Here is a 20526-nt window from a genome sequence, read left to right as displayed (position 1 = left end):
CCGCGTCATCACGGCCTTCAACCGAGCGAGGTAGTCTACAACACTGTCCAAACGAGACTCCAGCCGCAACATGTTCATCACAACATCGTCTTTGACAGGGCAGTTTATCGGATTGAGACCTGTCTCAACCCGCCTAGTTTCTGCTTTGAAGTCCTGACAGAGCTCTGCACAGTCGAAAAAACAATGAGTCAACAGTTCAACAAGGCATTCCAGTCGATGTCTGAAATCAGTCGAACCAGAGGAAATACCTTCAAGTTTCAAGACCAACTTCGCAGCAAGCTGCCCCAGATACGACTCCAACACGCTCTGTTTGGCCTTGATGGTCCCTACTTCACCAGTCAAGTTCTCTTTGTCCTTCTTCAGTTGCATGATTTATTCTTCTAGTTTGCCACCGAAGCCAACTTCTTGTCCGCAAGCGATGTTTTCTCACGAGCCTCCTTCTGAGCCGCAGCAAGATCCAGGTCCTTCTGCTCCAGAGCCTGCTTCATTTTGTCTAAAGAAATAACATCTTCAGACGAGCCTGAAGTTGACGGTTTTCAGTACGCACATCTGTTCAGTGGAATCACTCGGTTCAAAGAGACTGAAAAGAAGAAAGGGAGAATCATAACGTAAAACGTTCCGAGTGGTTACCTCCCATGATAGTTGTTTCCTCCTGGGCCTTCTTGAGGTTCTTCCTGGACAACTCCAAGTCAAGATTGATGCTGATCTGCTTCTTGTCCAGCTCAGAAAGTTGGGCCCCAAGGTCACAAGAACTCTACAGTCAGCAAAAGAGATACGTCAGTCGGCAGCAACAAAAGTTAATCTCAGACTACCGTCGAATAAAACATTAAACGATAGTCTCGGGGACTACACCCAGTGGGTGCACTTGGCGTGCCCCCACTGGTCTGGTTGTTACACTCGGCATGGTCTGCCCAACACGGGTAAAAAAACGTGATTCTAAGACCCCAGTCAACTGCCAGCAGTCGACCGCGGTCTCGGGGACTACACCCAGTGGGTGCACTATGCGTGCCCCACTGGTTCAGAAAAACATTCGACTCGACCTGGTCGACTCAAGCAGGGAAGCTATTTCCGATTGGCTATAAGAAAAACACACCCAGTGGGTGATTGGATGCGGAACGAAGACTCATAGATGCACATAAAAGGTTCCAGAGCAGTCTTTCAAAGACATCATATGGGCAGTAAAGCGACGGTCGCAACTACCACTACTCAAAAGATCAGTCGGAGATCAACTAACCTTGACGTTCGCCTGCAGAGCGGTTGTGGCCTTGTAAGCAACCTGACTGGCCTCATGCACCACCTTCATCTGTTCCATCACAAGATTCACTTGGAGAAGAGCTTCCCGGGCAGCGCTCGGCGGATGGTCCGGGGTCTGGTAGGTGGTGAAGAGGGATGCCAGCAATGCAGTCGGAGCAACTACAGGATCCAATGCATGGACTTGTACCAGAGCAACAGGAGCCTGAGCAGTTGACCCTGACGGGCGGTCAGTCGACATCGGACTGGCGAAAGTGACGCTGGCCCGAGCCAGATCTCTGATCGCTCGACCGCCGGCTTAGGCACTTGTCCTTCAGCCGCCCTCCCGCTCGAGGTCCTGCCCTTCCTCCTCCTCTCCCTCAGAGGCACTTCTTCATCTTCGTCATCTGGAAGGGTAATGACGTCTCGCTGGGCTGCAACATAGACAATCTTGAGAATTCAGTCGACCAGTGAATCAGTCGACAGAGCAAATTCGAATTGGAAAAGGCTTACCGACTCTGGAAGTAACCGCGTCATCAGCCTCTTCTTCCCCCGGGGCCTTGTCGACATCCATGTCAGTCGCAGAAGTCACGAGGCTGAAAAAAGTTCATGATCCACTCGGTAACAACAAAAGTATCAATCGGAGGAAAGAAACACAAAAAGATGAAACACTCACCCTGAGGCGACTGGAACGTCCATCTTGATCTTCGGCATGGTTTTCTGAGTCTTCAAGGGCACAACCTTGGGTTGCTTGGCAACCTTCTCAGTCGGCTCCGAAGTCGACGTCCGAATGCGCTTCTGCGCCTGGGTACTGGGAGCCGCGGCCTTGCCACGCTCGCCCACCGGATCGTGATGATGTTTGGTTCGACACTCCAGGCGTGGTGGCGAGTCGACGCCCTCATCGTCGTCCGCCTCGTCGCTCTCCTCTTCGTCGTCGTCATCCGGGGACTGCCAGTCACCGCTCTCGTCCGCGCTATCCCCCCCCTCCTGGCCATGCTCTAGAATTTGCTCGCTGTTGGGCATGGAATACATCTCGGTATAAACCTACAAAACAAAGAGGTGAGTGAAGCTCAATCGGATTCAAAGACAGACGCAAGATACCCAAGAAAACAGTCGGTGGCAAAAGTTTGAACCTTGTCGGGTGGATTGCTGTCGTTGAATGGGACGACCCTCCTGGGCCCCCTGGGGTTGTCCTTGTTGCCCGTGATGCTCTTCAACCACATAGCCACCGTTTTGGCCGGGACTTCCTCTGGATGAACCCAAGTGGTGTCATTGGCACCGGAGTACATCCACATCGAGTGATCCCGAGCCTGAAGCGGCTGGATGCGTCGACTGAGAAATACCTCCAGCAGGTCCATTCCGGTCACGCCCTGATTAATCAGCTGGACCACCCTCTCGACCAGCATATCCGTCTCCATCCTCTCCGCAGCAGTCACTTTCAGCGAGGAAGGAGTCTGAACACGATCGAAGGAAAAAGGGGGAAGTCCAGTCGACTGGCCTGGAGTGGGGACGTCCTGGCAGTAGAACCAGGTCGACTGCGAGCCCCTGACCGACTCAGAAAGGGTCATGGAAGGGAAAGAACTCCGTTTCCTCTTATGGATACCCAAACCCCCACACATCTGAATAACGTGTGTTTTCTCGTCACTCGAGTTAGCCTTCTTAACCGACTGAGAACGAATAGTGAAGATGTGCTTGAAGAGGCCCCAGTGCGGTCGACAACCAAGGAAATTCTCGCACATGGACACGAACACCGCGAGGTAGGTGATGGTGTTAGGGGAGAAATGATGAAGTTGGGCTCCGAAGAAGTTCAGAAAACCCCAAAAAAAGGGTGCGGGGGAAGCGAAAAACCACGATCGATGTGGGTGGCGAGCAGAACACACTCACCCGGTCGCGACTGTGGCTCCGTCTCCCCCCTCCCCCCCGGCAACCGCGCGGTGCCATTGGCGATCAGCCCAGACTCAGCTAGCTCATCCAGGTCTTCCTGCCGGAGCGAGGATCGGATCCAGTCGCCCTGGATCCAACCCGGCGGCAGCGCCGACCGCGACGACGACCCCCGTTGGGTCTTCTTACCCTTTGCCACTCCCGTCGCCTTCTTCGCGCGTTCCAGCGTCACCGTCTTGTCCTTCACCATCGCGACGGAGCGGCAGCGTCGAAGGCGGAGGAGCGGGATGCAGTGGAGAAGCGGAGGAGAAAAGAGGGGAATAGACGCGCACAGTGCAAGCGCCTCGGCCCCGTCGCCTTTTAAAGGCCCACTTCCGAGTGGCTGACGCGCGGGCCCGGGCGATCCTGTCAAATCCCGCAATAGTCGCGTGCTGGGTACGTGGCGAAAAAGGTAGCGCGGGGATCGAGGTGCTCCTGCCTATCCACCCCGCTTACCACGGCACGCTCTGCCCCGCGCGCTTCCCCGAAATTTCAAATCCCGCCAAATCGGGGATACGCCATAACCAATCGCGCCAAGGATCTCGCAACAAAAGGCAATAATCGACAGACGATGCTACAAATTCACTCGGCAATTTCTGAATCGATCGAGGCGACTAAAACGAAGTCGAAGTTCCAACGTGAGCCTCCCGTTCAACGCAAGTATTTGTGAAACACAAGGGTCGAAGCAAGATCCACTTCAATCTTCTTTCCACTCGAACCTCAATCCATTCGGGGGCTAGTGATGAGGATATAGACCTAGGGTAGGGTCATAGGCCTGCCCAACATACCCTACCCAAGGTCACTACCCTACAAGCAAAGAAACTCAAGAGACAACAGGGAGAACCCAACGAAGACGTCAAGTGCAATCCACTCGACCAATCCTCCTCGGGTATCCCGCCTTTTCGAAGACCACTTGACCATACAAGAAACCACTCGACCTATGAAGACCAAGAGTCACACGGAACTGCAACGGTCAAGCATTCACTCCGCAGTCTTCATGGGCATTAATGACACTTATGGCTGGCGTTATCTGTAACGTCCCTCCTTTATGTACATTGAACCCTCTGTAACGGGGGACGGCTGGGATCCTGGCGCACTCTATACAAGCCACCCCCCTCCTCTGGCACAAGGGTTCGCACCCCCTGTAACACACACACATATATTGAAATCCAGTCAACCGCCTCCGGGCACCGAGACGTAGGGCTTTTACCTCCTCCGAGAGGGGTCTGAACTCGTAAACACTTGCGTACAACCTCACCGTAGCTAGGGCCTTGCCTCCTCCTACGTACCCCTACTCTTACTGTCAATCTTAGTACCACGACAGACGGCAAGGCGCCGCGCGGAGCGGGCGGACAGGCGTCGACAGAAGGCACTGGCCATATCGCAGTGCGATCTCGTCAACGCCGGTGGGAAGTCGTTCTTCGGGACAGACGATGAACGTTGGGATGACGTGTGGCTCGATACCTCGGACAACACCACCGATGATGATGAGGAGGAGGAGGAGGACGACTCGGAGTAGGTTCTAGTTGCATCGTAATTTTTTATCTAGTTGCACCGTAGTTTTTATCTATTTATGCGATGTATCGTTTTATGTATGTATTGTGAAATATCTATTTATCAAATCTATCTATCTATGCATATGCACCGTAGTAGTCCAGAGTGTTTGTGCGAGAGCGCGCGCGCTGCATTTTAGCGCACCTACTGGAGCTACGCGTGCGCGCTAAATTTACCGCGGCCGCTGAAGCCAGCGCTTCCTGCCGCGCCAAAGCAGACGATCGACACGCTGCAAACTGATTTTTAATGCGCCGCGCGTTTGACGGCTGTTGAAGATACTCTTATGGAATCACAAGGTGGTTGGGATTATTGGAGGGCGGGATTGTTCTTCGTCTCCGGTGACAGTGCGGCATCTTCTTTTCCTCCCACTCCCACTCGTTTCCCCCGTCTTGCTACATTCGTTCGCCTCATGTGGCCCCGGTGGCTTCTAAAACCCCCAAAAAAGATGGAACAGGTAGTGTGGGTGGCTGATCACTGTCGGAGAGGCTCTTTGCCACCTTCACCCACATGTTGGCTGTCGCTTGTCACGCCTTAATTGGCAGGACGGATCAAGCGAGACAATTGTACGAAAGTGCTGTTCTGAGCACGAGCTCAGATGAGCTCATTATCTTCATCGTTCGTTCGCTCCTGGATTCCCACCAGCCCATATATATGTCAGTGTATTTTAAATAGTATATGCAACCATATTCCAGCCCATGGCCCACCCACCAACCCATTTAATGTGACGCCGTCTCACGCGTCGCGGCTCAGGAACGGCTGTCAACGGTATGGGCCACGGCTCGGACGTCGCTAACCGTTTACACTCGCCTATTTATTAGCCCTTCATCGTTCCGCTAAAGAACCATTACCCCTGAAGATTCCCCACTGGGCCACTGCTTAACCTAAAACCATCAACAATGCACAGCACACAGTGACCGAATTGATCGCCTGAAAAAACACGAATTGATGCTACCCAACGCCGAATGATCACATCACCCCTGATTCCACTTATTTTAGATATTCTCTATACAACTTCAGGTGACACAATTCAGTTTCACGCGACACAAACAAGCGCCACAAGTCTGCCTGAACAAGCATCAGAATTCAGTATCAGATAACACAGAGAAGCACTGCAATTGAGTCACAGGCAACATGCCACTCTAGTCACCGGCATCACACACACCAGGTGGGGCCATGGATCACGTGAAAATAACAATAATTCTACATCGAAACACCTGATCCTGGAAATGCACTGCATAGATACATCCATAGCCAGCCTCACTGCCGGACGGTACCACACAGTACATGAGTACAACATAAATAGAAAATGCCCAGAACACATCAACATATCTTTAGATTACACCCTTGCTCTCCTTGGTTTTCATCAGTCAGAACTGATGCTGCTGCTGCAGCCATGCACTTCACACCAGCATCAGACACCCCCTAATCTCAGATCCATTGGTTCTGTGCAGTTGTTTCTCCTGTGGCCCTTAACCCCACAATTCTCGCACCTAGCAAGCTTCCGAGGTTGTAGGTACTATTTAGATTTTCACTAGTGCTATGCTAGTATGTGTGTCTCGGGGATCTGCTTCACATGGATAAAGTCCAGTACCCACATTTTCTAAAAACAACATTGTTCATTTTTTGGTACCAACCCTCCACATTTGCATTGCTAGTACTGTAAACTATACTAATTTAAGGAAAACAATACCTCAAAAACATGGGTGTGTAGTATACCCATGTGGGCGAACTGCCCACACTCACAGTCAAAGTCATCCCCACCCTCCATCATTGCAAGATATGATCTGTTCTTCTTCGCATATAAAACCTGGTATGCGCCACACTCATAAAATATACGCCCAAACATTGCCCTTGTGCATATCTCGCTAGCATGTCCCTCGATAGCCAGGTTAGCCCCCATCAGCAGCCTCCCCTGCACCCAAAGCACAAATTGCATCACTTAGGATTCACATCAAAAGAGTTACATCACAAGTGACAGCAAATCTACTACATAGCTCACTGTGCAGAATTAAAATGCTACCACTGATATTGCCTAGAGCTGTGTTTATGACCTCATCTTATGGCGTCTTGGGCATTATAGAGGTCAAGTTTTGTATTTGTTTACAGAAGGACCTCATGTGCCTCACGGCAAGGAATCAACCCCTGGCAAGCTTTTCTTTGCTCCCATTCACTATGTTGAGCAGGTGCATGAGCTGCTCATTCAGGTTTGGAGGCGCTTCATGTGATTTTCATTGTAGTCTGATCTCTGTGTTGGTTGCGTTTTCCAAGCACCTTTAGCTTCAATAGCAACTGTGTCCTCTGCTGCATCATCATCTATGGAAAGGACTGTAGATATGGATGCACGGGTAGATTCACAATCATGGAGTAGCATAGGAGTGCTACAAAAGACAGTGACACAGGCCTTGCTGCCGTCATATATTTTCTAACGATATTAAACCTTTGGTAATCCTAGTTCTGTTAGCATATCAATTATCATACTGTAAGGGATCCTCACTACTGCTGGAGCGGCCTGCAGTTTTCAACAGCATATACAGTTGCATTAGGGGAATACCTAGACTCGAAGTTTACAGCCTATTTATACTGAATCAAAGGAATAAACAACATATCAATTAAATCAAAGACACATGGTCTGGCGAAATGATCAAACCAAAAAAATACTGGTTATAGAAAGATAGCTAACCTGGGCAGAGTCGATGATCTAGGTCCTGTGGACTCTTGGTCATATGTTTCGCCAGTGTTCATTGTCACTTTTCTTTAGAAGAAAATCCAGGCAGCAGGAGAAGCATCAGCCAAATGATCAATAAAAGGAAAATGTATCAAATTATGTACTCTACATATCTGCGCGCGCTCAATCTAGTTTCTATGATGTTCGTGGTACATGAAATGATTAAATGTCCTTATTCGCCTCTAAATATATATTTGCCAACTCATGGAGTCTAGTAGTTGCCCTGCAACTCTGTAAGGATCAGGCACATACTAAGGCATGAAGGCCACAACAGGTTGTGGCGGGAAGGATGACAGGGATTTCTTTTACCAACAAGAAACTGAAAGGTTTATTTATTCATATAAATATAAGTGAGCATCTTATTAAATGAAAAATACTCTTAAGGCAAGTATAACAGTTCATGATGCTCACCCGGTGTGCAGAAAACAGAGCAGAGATTGGCCATGCTGTCTTCATTGCCTCATAGGTTATCAATTTTATTTTCCTTGTTTGGTGAAGATAATTGAGGTTTAAAATGATGGGTCACATATGTTACTTCAACAAATTATCCTGTAAAAATACAGTACAACACTCATTTCAGATTTCCACCACAATATTGGCAAACATCACTTGTAGCTTTGGGGTCATCGGTTACCGTATTTTAATTAGATGAACACAGATTAATTCCAAAGGAAGAATATAATGCAATAAAGCTCGTTCATGGTGGTTGACATGCCAAACCAGGTGGACCAATTATTCCGATGGCCATGAAATCATTGTTCTCCATCAAATACTGCAAAAAGGACGAAGTAAGAACACTAATTTGATTGTTCATGTGTGCCCTTTAGCAACCGGTAATTCTAAATTTCTGTTGATCGTATCGCAAGTATCTATCTGGTTTGTCTGCTACAGGGTATAGGTCGACAAATAATTCTCAAGAACTATTGTGGACTAAATAGCCCTTCTAAAATCCCTGGACCTGCGTGACACCGAATCCATGACAACATACACCAAAAATCCTGCAAACCTGGAAGGTTTGTGGGCACTGCTGAACCAAATCTTCAATTAAGAGAGGAGAATGAAGCAACAAACGACTCCATTAACATATATCCAAGGAGAACGCTTGAGAAAATTAACGACTATGTATGCTTAATGCTGAATGAGACATCAATGTGTACACTGCTGAACCAAATCTTGAATTCAGAGAGGAGAATGAAGCAACAAAGCAACTCCATTAGCATATATCCAAGGAGAATACTTGAGAAAATTAACGACTCTGTATGCTTAATGCCGAATGAGACATCAATGTGTGCACTGCCTCAAATCAATCATAATCACAACATCCCTCAAGCAGTATGTACATTTGCTAAGTTTTTGTAGCAGCAGAGAATAATAGCATGACATACACTCAAAACTCTACCAGTTTCCATTGCTACCATCCCCAAGGGAATTGTCACAGATCTACTCATCCCAGATTACTTTGATCCCAGCATTATCAACGAAGCAGACACAGGCAAAATGTTAGATTTCTGGTTTTCTAGCGAACCTCTTTGACCACCAGGGTGCATCCATTTTGCAGACAACTGGGCCGAGCTCTCCCGTCGTCCATCCACGCCTGCCTGTTTCTGACTGTTCCGCACGTCTGCCCTAAAGGATGCCGGCGGCGGCTCTTCCACTGCCCTGAAAGACGTCGCCGTCCTTTATCCAGCAGATCCATGGGGAGATGACTTCCATCCACCTCCTCAACCAAAGGGGATCTGTGCACAAGAACACAAGCGGGAAGCAAATCAAGACCAAAGGCAACACCAATTTCCACCGCTCCAGATTCATCAAAATTTCTTACCTTCTAGGAGTACTAATCAGCTGCAGAAGGAATTTCATAGCCGGGAATGGATTCGCCTGAATCGGGCGGCGGCGGCGGCGTCTCCACAACTCCCACCCATTGAATCCAGCAGGGTAAGGTAGGAGACGACAGTACCACGAATCCTGAGCCACGGATCAGGAAGGAGCCCCACGAGTTGAGCCACGGCTCAACTTCCTGCCGTCTACGACCGCCGTTCCTTTGTCTCCGTCCTAGCGATAGCTCAGGTGTATTTCTTCTTTTTCAATACTTACAGACGCTCGCGTATCTCACCCAGCTCTTTAATGCATCGCATCCCGAGACACCACTCAACCGCCCAGATATAGAGCGCAGGTGTGCTCGTGTTTAGAAACACCACTTCCGACAATTGTACTACTACTGCCACAACACGCATACATGCACACGCATACGCAGCAGCAGAAACACACACGCAGTGACACGCAACAGCACACCCAAATTCGTTGAAATTGTTAACCGCCGGCAAGGTCGCCGGAGTTGCAGGCGTTGGGGGTTTCCAATTTACCGGTCACCGGGACGGCGGCGGCGGACGGGAGAAGGAGGTCTCGCGTGTGAACAAGCGAAGTTTTTTCTTCTTCTCTACAGTGGCGCACATGAGTAGAAATAAAAGAGTTGGCTGTCGGAGTAAACTTAAAGTAGCAAAATGTTGCTCATCTAAAGTTGAGGGATCGATTAGGTACGGCTAACTCCATATTTTGCTCTTTTGAAAAAAAAATTAGGGGATCAGTTAGAGATGCTCTTTGAGAGCATGGAACCAACAAAGTTTCATGCATTACGCATGGCACTTAGGAGCATATGTCCCAACATGAGATCCACCAAGTCCCATAGGGTGTTTCACAACCATTCCAAGAACCGCGGATTTCAGTCTCAAAGAAAATGGAGGGTAACGGCAAAAAGCATGGAAGATAAGTGCTTCAAAATAATTTCGAAAGTAGCATTTTCAAAGCATCGACTTTTTTCAAGCCTTCCACGAATGTGATCTCATGATGAAAATTTGCAAGCATTTAGAGCATTTGTCCAAGTTTAGCACAAAAACAAATCATTTTTTAATTTATTCGATTTTTACTGAGCAGAGCTCAAATACTCCGCGTCAAAACACCTCCTTTTTCATAGGGTTGCTAACTGATGAAAAAGAGAAAACACCATGCATTCCATTAATGCTGATGAGATTGTTACTGAACCATGCCACTACCTACTATGAGGAGTTTTTGGGCATGCTCCTGGGATTGTTTAGTTCGTCCAGTGACTTTGATATGCTTCCGAGTTCCTTGATGAGGTTGATAATTTTGATCTCATTAAACCTTTAATGCTGAGAATATGGCTCCTGGTCTTGATGATATCCCTATTGAATTATGTTGGGAGATTGTAAAAACTGATACTCCTTCCGTCCCATAATATAAGAACATTTTTTAAACTGTTTTAGATTGAAAAACGTCATTATATTATGGGACGGAGGGAGTATTATACTTCTCTTTGGTTGTTTAGGGATGTCTTGATGTTCAAAGACTGAACTACGGCATAATCACCTTGTTGCCTAAAACTACCGGTGCTAATAAAATTCAGGATCTCCTGAGATGTTTCAGAAATGGATAACTAAACCGACAACAGTTCATTCAGATCCTTATGTTGAGAAACTGTTTAGCGTGCATCAAAATACCTTAATTTAGGCTACCATATAGGAGAAATTATTTTTAGCCCTCGGACTCCAGTGCTATGTTTGTTCTGAAAATTTGAAAAGTTCCCTGATTTTGTTGTTTTGTTAGTTTTACGTACATTAATTGACTAGAAACCTTTTGCAATGCCAACTTTTTTATCTGTTGGGATTCAATGGATGCAACTAACTGGATAATTACGTACATTAATTGACTAGAAACTTTTTTTATCCGTTCAGATAATTTGTAGACAACATGGAACAAATAAAAGAAAGGCTAAACACCTACTCCCTCCGTTCGGAATTACTTGTCGCGAAAATGGATGTATCTAGACGTATTTTAGTTCTAGATACATCCATTTCCGAGACAAGTAATTCCGAATGGAGGGAGTACAACTGGATCCACCTACACATGGATGGACAGTAAAAATCAAAAAAATACTTTAAAATGTAAAAAAAATCCAAGAAATCATTTTTCCCCGTACTAACTTCTTTTTTTCTACAAAGAGCACAAAACTTATTATTTTTGCAAGCAAAATTACATACGCATAGCAGACTCGAACATTGACATGTGTGATTTTTTTGTCGAATTTCTTTTAACATTGTATTTTTGTACAGATACAACTCCAAATTCCTGGTATAAATCCATTGTCTACTACACAAAAAAACACTTTGAAACCCACTATGAATTTCTGGTCTTTTCCAAGCACAGCCAGTTCCATTCTATACACAAAATAAACAGTATACTTTGCCAATTTCAGATTATTATGTTTGCTTTGCCCTCTATACTGCAACAATATATATACACTACACACTAGACTACACCAATATGCTCATCATAGCATACGACTAAACAATCTGGTCGAGACTGCCAGTGTTTGGTTGTTCTGCAGGAGCAGATCACATCCAATCAACATAGTCAGAAGATGATTTTGCTTCTCTTTTGGGCTTCGTGTACCTGTTATTCTCAAACATTGCTTTTGACGTGAGCGAATCCAGAACTGCTGCTTCAGAGAGGTCCCATGGCGTCATCAATATGCTGTGGCATACATCCGCATTGGGGAAGAGAGATTAGGACATGTTTTGTGGGTAGGGAATATATGGAACTACTGATGTATCTCGGGCAGCCTCTCGTTTTCTGATGAAAATTGTAATCAACTGAAAATAACAATGTTTCACTTGCAAGACGATCTAAGGAAGCTCTTTTGGTCTTGACATGCTAATTGACAGAAAACGGTAGATAAAATGAAATGTGGAATTAGAGGAAACCCATGAAAGAGTAAAAGTGATATGTAGGTACATATCACTTTTAGTAAACCCTGAAGATATCTCAGTTCAGATGGTAATGTTTACCTAGCAAGAACTTCCTCCAAAATAGTACGTTGGCAAGGTGTCACATAGTATATGCACTTTCTCGGACACTGCCCAACAGCAAGTTGGACAGGGTAATCGTCACCATTACCTGAAAAATAGAAGGGTATATTATTTCATAGAAAACAGAAAGACTTGAGATAGGAGTATTGCACAAGCTGTCTGCGAAGAATTTACTGGCAGATGGTATTCTATGGAAGTTTCCAATCAAGTCAAATGGCAATGTTCAACCTACCTTGATATATTGCTCGAGCTGTACCAATGTCATCTGCAAATGCAAATGCATGAGGTGCCCTTTTAACACAAGAATATGGGCATCCTGCAGAAGATATCATTTTTTTCTCAGTTATCAGATCAAGCTGCCAAAATATGTCAAGTTGTACATGCATTTACAGTGTGCTCCTCCGTGAAAACATATATGTTAACTCTCAAAACAAGGAAACCAACCAAACTCAGTGGCTTCTGTTAGAAGGGAGAGAGGGATTTGGTGGAATAGTATTTTGAATTGCTTGAGCCTCGTGGGCATATATATAGGAGTACAATGACCAACTTGGTGTACAAGACAAGGTAGGACAAATCCTAGTCTATCTTATGTTTCCTATGAATCAATATACTCAACATCCCCCCGCAGTCACAACGGTAGCGACGCAGACGGTGAGACTGGAGAAGAATCCGAAGGCAAGCCGACGGACACACCCCCCCACAGTCGTAACGGTCGATGCATCGCGGAGTCGTGGCTGGAGTGAAAACCGACGAGATTGCTCAAGCAAGGCGGTAGCCCTTTGTGTCGTTCTCGAGGTAGCCGAGAGTGTGGGTGGTGAAGCCGTGGTCGAGGTAGCCGTGCGAAGAATGCCGTGGTCGATGTCGAGTCGGGGTGGCCGGTGTCGAGGAAGTCGCTGTGGAGCCGCAGGCGCAAGGCGGCGCCGAGTTAGCATGGGCGCAGTGGTGTCGAAGTAGTGGTGCGCCGGGAAGATGTTGTTGACGATGCTTCGCGGCGGGTTTGCCAAGCCCGGGGACACATCGTGGACGAAGGCACGCACCGGTGTTTTTTTTTTGAGGAATGGCACGCACCGGTGTTGCCAGCACCGGGCATGCATAGACGGATGAAGACGAAGTTGACGAAGCGCCGACCAGGCTTGCCAGGCCCGGGGACACGTCGTGGATGAAGGCACGCAGCGGTGTTGCCAGCAACGGGCATGCGGAGACTGGGACCTGCACAAGTTGTACGCCATGTCAGAGAAGTCGGAGGGGCCAACAGAGAAGAACTCGACGACGAGTGCGGCGTCCATCGGCGCGAGGCCAATGTCACCAACGGTGGTCGGAGTAGACGAAGAGGTCGGGGTAGATGACAGCGACGCTGACGACGGGCTGGTGCTGGACGAAGACGAAGGAGGTGGACGGGCGGCTGCGGTGGCTACGGGGGTAGCGGCGGCGGCGGCCAAAGAAGAGCGGCGGCGGCGGCTAGGTTAGGAGCGCGGCGGCGGTGCTCGAAGTAGGCGAAGAACCCTGACAACGTGACGAAGACCGGCGCGGACGGTGGTGTTCCCGCGCCAAGGGAGACGGCGCGGCGCATACCACGGGAGGTCGATGCGCGGTGACGGCAGAGTGGACTGCGGGCCGCGGCGCTACGGACCGAAGAGGCAACGCAGCGGCGGCGGGCAGGTCAGGGCGACGACAGGAAGACCTCGGGCCGCGGCGCTACGGCCCGAAGGGGCAGTGCAGCGGCGGAGCGCGGGTCGGTGCAACCGCGGGGACGGCCTCGGCGCGGTGGCTGGGACCCTGTATCGCGGCACTATGGCCCGTAGGGGCGATGCAGCGGCGACGCGCGAGTCGGTGCAGCCGCAAGGAGAACCACATGGCGGTGGCGCTGCGGCCCGACGGGGCGACACAACGGCAGCCCGTTGCTCGATCGGTGGAGGGGTGCGCTGAACTCAGGGATGATCTTCACGGGACCTGCGGAGGCGCGCGTAACCGACGGGCCAGGTCGGTCGCACGGCGTAGATGAGGCGGATCGCGGCGGCGAGCGGGTGATCAAGCCGATCGCACGCGAGGTCGGGGATGCCGCTCGATGGGGGTGGGGTGGTGGCGGAGTCTGAGATGAGGCCGGCGGTGATGGACGGCATGGGACGTCGTGCGGACGAGCTTGTCAGCACCGGCACCTGGGCTGCCAAAGCAGCGCCGTCGCCCAGGCAGCGAGGCCCGAGCGACCAACGGAGCAGCGGTGCCCGAGTTGAGCAGCCGACGAGCCTGACGCAGCCGTCCCGACGCAGCCGAGGACGAGACCGGCGAGGTAGACCGCCGGGCCGCGGTGCTGACGCGGCGGAGGCGGGTGACGTGGATCGATGGGTAGGCCGACGCGCGAGCGACAGCTATGATTGGCCACCGCATGGCGCGAGGCCGCCGGGTCGGGGCGATGCAGGTTTCCCGATCGGAGCAGGGCGGTGACGGCCGACGCAGGGCGATGGGCAGACCGACGCGCGGACGGCGGCTGGCACTGATGGGCCGCCTCGGCGCGCGTGGTCGCCGGGTCAGAGGAGACGCCGGTTGGTCGCGCCGGGGTTGGAGTAGAGGCGCACGGGGGTCGACAGCGGCGGCGGGCGACGCAAACCGATCAAGATTAGATCGGAAAACCAAAAAGAAAAACGCCGATCAAAACGACCGGCGAGAGAGAAAAAACCCGGATCAAAGGATCGGGAAAAGGACTCTCTAGGGCAGCCGGTCAACACGACCGGCGGACGAACCCTAGGTACAGGCGGCGCGGCCCCCGGCGGCGATCATGGAGACCGACTGCCCGGGGGGCGGCGCACGGAGCGGAAGCGACGGGCGGCTAGGGTTTAGAACCCGGAAACTGATATCATGTTAGAAGGGAGAGAGGGATTTGGTGGAATAGTTGTTGAATTGCTTGAGCCTCGTGGGCATATATATAGGAGTACAATGACCAACTTGGAGTACAAGACAAGGTAGGACAAATCCTAGTCTATCTTATGTTTCCTATGAATCAATATACTCAACAGCTTCAACCCATACACGCAATATTAACGGCGTACAGATCCTTAGTAAAACAACAGTGTATTTGTTTAAATTCTGAAGACAGTATATCTTGTCGTAGTAGATCAATTAGCAGGACATAAATCTCGTAAAGTTAGGGTTATCGGAGAAAAGATCTACTTCAGTAAAGTTTAGTTTCTCAGTGCCAATGCAAACGCTTTGTATTTAATTAGCCCTAAGCACATCCTTCACACCAACTGAAGAGAAACAATATGATGCAATAAGTACCAGTGCCAATACATAGGACCTCATTGACAAAGATGTCGCGAGCTTCACACTCAGGTTCATCAAATGGGTCAATATTGTTCCTGCACAACATTCCAATGTATACACATGAGTTGATTTTTCCTGAGAATATTTTTAAACTTGTGCATAGTTGCAGAAATCACTGTTTCTTGTAGTATTTAGATGCCTACAAAGACTGTAAAGTCGACATGACACAGCCAGTTTGTATTGAGTAGATTTACTGGTCGATGTACCTTAAACCTCATTAGCATCTACTAACCCACATATATTCCCTTCCCTTTTTTACAAATTATTCTCAGGCAACCTCTGTACAACTCTAGCATTTCCTGATCGGTCTTTGACAATTCATTCCTTCAACTATACATGTTTCAGAATTTTTCTATATAGAGTCATTTTAACTTATAAATATCCTCGGAAACTAGAATTGCTGCTTCATCCACTGTACTTGGAACATATTAAAGATTGTCATGATAAATAGCTGATATGACTTGCGACCCAATCTATGGAAGGAAGCAAATATTCCAATCAGCATTGCATCATATGTTAAAATACAAGCTCCTGAAAGAATTTACTACCTTTGAAGCATCATTCCCATGTTGTCAGATAACATCTGCGTGAAACAAAGCAGTGTAACTAATAGCAATATGTAAACAGAAGGTGAAAGTAAGGAAATAATCATCTAAAGGATAATGTTTAGTTATTTGATAACGACATGATTTTAAACACTTTGATTGTAGATGCAGAAGGGTGAAAGGTAAGAAATAAACAGAACTGAATACATACAAGTCTACACAAATTATATTTTTGTTAGTAACTATATGTCCCTGCACCCTGAATTACGCCATGGAGTTCTTTCAGGGGTACTGATTTTTTTAGCGATAAATTATGTTTCTCAACAAAAAAGTGGCATGTTTACACGAGTACATCAGACCCTCCTGTAAAAATGTGTTGCAGTGCAAGAAACGAACAAAAGATCATAAACTAGAAGGGTATTCTAACAAATTCAAAAGCAACAGATTCAGCAACCCTGGCTTTAAGGCCACACCTGGTCCTGTTACATGTAATGGTCGCTGTATTATGGCGGCACTCCAACGAACTTGTGAAAAATTCATGCATCTAGCGAACACGATTACCTCATAGGCCTCCAGCACCCGCCTCATTATCAAATCTGCATTCTCTGTGTCCTTGCAAACGTCAGGATGGAATTCCTTTACCTGTAACAAAACTCACAATGTTAAGTCGCTGTTGACTAATAAGTCCTCTTTGCAACGAGCTGAGCAAAAAAGGGAAGCTGCAACAGCCACGCTTATTGCAGGGAGCGGGAAGCAGTACACTACCCGGGCGCGGAAGGCGGCCTTGAGCTGCGCGGCGGAGTAGCCGGCCGAGGCGTCGAGGCCGAGGACCTGGAAGGGCGTGGCGAGCGGGTCCAGTATCCTCCCCGCGCCCCCCTCGCCGCCGCCGTCCCCACCAGCGTGCGCCGGGGCGGGGAGGGTGCGGCGGGCCGCTCCTCGCCGCGGCGACGCCAACGGCACGCTCCGTACGAAGGGGGCCGGGTGGCTGCGCCGCGGGAAGGAGGGCGAGGCGGCCAGCGAAGCGGCCATCACGGGGGCACCTCTCTGTCGTTCCGGCGCCACGCGCGAGCGGAACGTGCGGAAGTGTGGCGCAACTCGGCTCTTGTGTTTGTCAGAGCAACAGCGAACTCTGGCACGGTCAGTCGTCGTATCCTCCGCAGCCTCCGAATAAGTAAATTTACCGCTTCAGCCGCTCGTGTCGCCCCACCCCGCGGGCGACCCGAGCACAACCCTAGCCGCCGCTCAAGCCCCTCTCAGATCCACCCCCTCCCTCACCGCCGCCGGCAAGCGCCGCCGGGCAAAGCCCGCGCAGCGTCGGCGGCGGCGGGGCCTTCCTTTTCTTCCCTCTCGCGAGGTCCGGGCGGTGCGGAGGCGCTCGGCCAAGGAGAGGCGTGGGGGCACGGTGCGCGCGGTCAGCAGGCAGTGGTTGGTGCTGCACGCGCAGTGAGCAGGCAGCGGCGTGCGCGGCGAGCTGGCGTCGGCGACGCGCAAGGTGCGCGGTGAGCGGGCGCCGGTGAGCTTGGCTGGCGCGGTGGGCGCGGCGCGCGCGGTGAATGCGGGGCGCTAGGGCGGGCGTCGGGGCCGGGGCAGGTTTGCGCGTGAGGTGCGGACCTTGTCGTGGTCGTCGATCTGATGTTCCCGTCACCGGATCTCGCTGCCCAAGGACGCGTTGGTGGTGGTTGTTCGGTGTGGCCGGCGAGTGCTGGTGGGCCCTCCTCGCCAAGCATGTCCACGTCCTGCTCATGGAGTAGCGGCGCCGTGCAGCGGCTGTGGTGCAGAGTAGGTTCCAGGCAGACCAGATCCAGCTCGGTTGGTCCTGACCTTGCGCGCGGCGGTGCGAGGCGGTCAGTTTGGCGTGGTGTTTGCCCAGTTTCGGCGCGCTGCGGTGCGAGCCGGCTAAGCTCGGTTCAATTCTCGGCTCTTCCGGTGCGCTGCGGTGCGGATCCTCGCCCAGGTTCTACGCACGGAGGCAGGGGATGGCCGGATCTGGTTTGGCTCGCCCAAGTCTGCGTGCGGCGGGGCGGCCCAGCCAGGTTGGCTCGTGTTCGCCGAGTTTCTGCGAGCGGCAGTGGCAAGTCCGTTCCTGGTAGTGTGTGCATGGCCTTGCTCTGTCCGGTGGCGCTGATTGGCCTCAGATCCAGTTTGGTGGAAGATTCAGCTTCGGATGAAAATCCGCATTGATCTTGTCAGTGCCGACGGTAGCGGCGTCTGCGGACGTCGTCTTCCTCCTTGGAGGTATCGCCGTGGAGCTCGTTTGCTCTTCTTACCTCATAGCTTGCGGTCTCCGGGTGAAAACCTAACATTTGGCTTAGCCAGATCGGGTAACGGTGTTGTCCTCGACATCACTTTCTCCTTGGAGGCGTTACCTTGGAGACCCAATGATGGATTTCGTTGGTGTGCATGTCTTGTTTGGTGGTACTTGGGTTTGTGATGGTGTCGGCATTTCTCTTTCTTTTCTTTTTGCATCAGCCCTTGCTGTGCTTTCCTCTCCGGAGGGCTCTTGTTACACTTCTTCTGATCAATGAATTTGGCAGCTCTACTGCCAACGTTCTAAAAAAAGTAAATTTACCGGTGGAGGGATCTACCGGTGAGAAATCCACCATCCCTCGGTGCTTCTAGATTCGTGCTGATGGCCCCACTAAATATTTATTCTCCAGTCCGATTCCAGCATACGAGATTTAGACCTCTTTCAATGCAAAGGTGCTTAGATGAGGTGCTAAGTGCATTAAACACCTTAGCAACTCAACTCTCCAATGCATAGGTGATTGACTTGTTGCTAAGCACACTTTATTTAATGAGTTAGCACCTAAAGTCTTTCATGCATTGATCAAATTGTTTCATTTAAATGGTTTTCTAGGTTCTCGTGCTTGGCATTGGTTCTTCCTGGGATCACCAAAGTGCTCTCTCCCCTTCTTAAATGTTTTGGCACATCATTTTTTCGCTTATGTGGCATGCTTAGCACCTGTTCACGGTGGAGCACTGAGAAGGGCCTTATACACCGCAATACGGGATGGACCCCCCACGTCGCTGTCTCATTCCTTCTTTCCCACATCGAGCCCCACCCCCCTCTCTCTCGTTTCCATGGCGGTCGCTGGTCACCACTGGCTATGGCCGCTAGATCTGCCTTCTCCACCAACGTTCGACATCGGATCCGGCTTCCGCGATCGGCACCTACCACTTTGGGACACAAACAAGACCGGTGGTGGCGCGACTGTACCACGAGGTCGGATCCATTGACGTCGGCGTCGGGGAGACCTGCTCCGGCAAGGTTCCTCGATCCCGCCCACCACAAGCCCGTCCATCGACAGCCGTTCTCGCCGTTGGTGGCTCCGTGCAGCACGGGCACCACGACAGCGCACCGCACAGAGTTGTCGTCGGATCTGGCGACTCCAAGTTTGACCGCCATTGGATCTGGTGAGTCATGAATCCTATCTCCCCTAACCTCTCTCCATATCATGATTTCGTTTTTTTCATGATTTCAACATTCCTTGTTTCTCTACCAGATCATCGGCCTCCTGCCTCTTCAGTTTCAGATATTTGAATGTTTGTGACAGAGGGCATGTGTTACTCTTTTCTGAAAGAGAACCAAGAGTGAATCTATTTTAAACAAGTTACGTGTGGAGTTGAGTTCTGCAATATATGTGAAATTTATATTTCAATCTGTAACTTGTTATTTCAGTGAGACATGTATTGAAATAGATGTTTCAATATAAATTGAGATAGTTTGTGCCACTTTGGAATGTCGAATTTCAATCTTTTTCGAAAAATATGAAATTTTAATAACTGAAATCATCTTTTAGATAAACTGAAATTATATTATCTCACTCTATTATTTGAAATGAACGGATTTCACTCTGTTTATTAATATCTGTAACTTGTTATTTCAGTGAGATATTTATTGAAATAGTTGTTTCAATATAAATTGAAATTATTTGTGCCACTTTTGGAATGTCAGATTTCAATCTTTTTTGAAAAATATGAAATTTTAATAATTGAATTCATCTTTTAAAGAAATTGAAATTATATTATCTCACTCTGTTATTTGAAATGAACGGATTTCACTCTGTTTATTAATATCTATAACTAGTTATTTCAGTGAGATATGTATTGAAATAGCTGTTTCAATATAAATTGAAATTGTTTGTGCCACTTTTGGAATGTTGAATTTCATTTTTTTTGAAAAATATGAAATTTGAATAAATGAAATCATCTTTTAAAGAAATTGAAATTATATTATCTCGCACTGTTATTTGAAATGAACAGATTTCACTCTGTTTATTAATATCTGTAACTTGTTATTTCAGTGAGATATGTATTGAAATAGTTGTTTCAATATAATTTGAAATTGTTT

At 49.1% G+C, this 20526-nt stretch overlaps 1 protein-coding gene and 2 long non-coding RNA genes across 7 annotated transcripts; 1 reads left to right on the top strand and 2 right to left on the bottom strand.

Annotated features, from left to right (window-relative positions):
- Window positions 1–5925: 5925 nt before the first annotated feature.
- LOC123131888 (uncharacterized) lies at window positions 5926–9546 on the bottom strand. 4 transcript variants are annotated; one of them, XR_006464356.1, is made up of 7 exons: window positions 9252–9546; window positions 8955–9165; window positions 8064–8201; window positions 7841–7978; window positions 7385–7456; window positions 6725–7213; window positions 5926–6616 (listed from the first exon to the last, which is right to left on the bottom strand). It is a non-coding gene; the product is annotated as an uncharacterized lncRNA (long non-coding RNA). The 4 variants fall into 4 exon arrangements; XR_006464355.1 differs by having other exon boundaries at window positions 6756–7213; XR_006464352.1 differs by having other exon boundaries at window positions 5926–7213; window positions 9252–9541.
- Window positions 9547–11502: 1956 nt separating this feature from the next.
- Window positions 11503–17371, bottom strand: LOC123131870 (uncharacterized). 2 transcript variants are annotated; one of them, XM_044551573.1, is made up of 7 exons: window positions 16941–17371; window positions 16737–16817; window positions 16179–16213; window positions 15586–15665; window positions 12545–12628; window positions 12292–12400; window positions 11503–11977 (listed from the first exon to the last, which is right to left on the bottom strand). In XM_044551573.1, the coding sequence occupies exons 1-7, from the start codon at window positions 17202–17204 to the stop codon at window positions 11839–11841; spliced, it is 792 nt and encodes a 263-aa protein (XP_044407508.1). In that variant the 5' UTR covers window positions 17205–17371; the 3' UTR covers window positions 11503–11838. The 2 variants fall into 2 exon arrangements, with proteins under 2 accessions (XP_044407508.1, XP_044407516.1); XM_044551581.1 differs by having other exon boundaries at window positions 11923–12157.
- A 536-nt stretch (window positions 17372–17907) lies between these two features.
- LOC123131886 (uncharacterized) lies at window positions 17908–19907 on the top strand. The gene is made up of 2 exons (XR_006464351.1): window positions 17908–19589; window positions 19679–19907. It is a non-coding gene; the product is annotated as an uncharacterized lncRNA (long non-coding RNA).
- The last annotated feature ends 619 nt before the right edge of the window (window positions 19908–20526 follow it).

The sequence above is a fragment of the Triticum aestivum genome, chromosome 1B (genome assembly GCF_018294505.1).
Source record: "Triticum aestivum cultivar Chinese Spring chromosome 1B, IWGSC CS RefSeq v2.1, whole genome shotgun sequence".
NCBI lineage: Eukaryota > Viridiplantae > Streptophyta > Magnoliopsida > Poales > Poaceae > Triticum > Triticum aestivum.
Note: the sequence above shows the minus strand (reverse complement) of the source record. Positions and strands in the feature narration are given on the sequence as shown.

Coding starts and splice junctions, on each gene's coding strand:
- LOC123131870 (XM_044551573.1), bottom strand. CDS start 17,204: ATGGCCGCTTCGCTGGCCGCCTCGCCCTCCTTCCCGCGGCGCAGCCAC. Junction 16,818..16,940: donor AGGCCGCCTTCCGCGCCCGG/GTAGTGTACTGC, acceptor GTTTTGTTACAG/GTAAAGGAATTCCATCCTGA. Junction 11,978..12,291: donor TTGGAGGAAGTTCTTGCTAG/GTAAACATTACC, acceptor TGTATGCCACAG/CATATTGATGACGCCATGGG.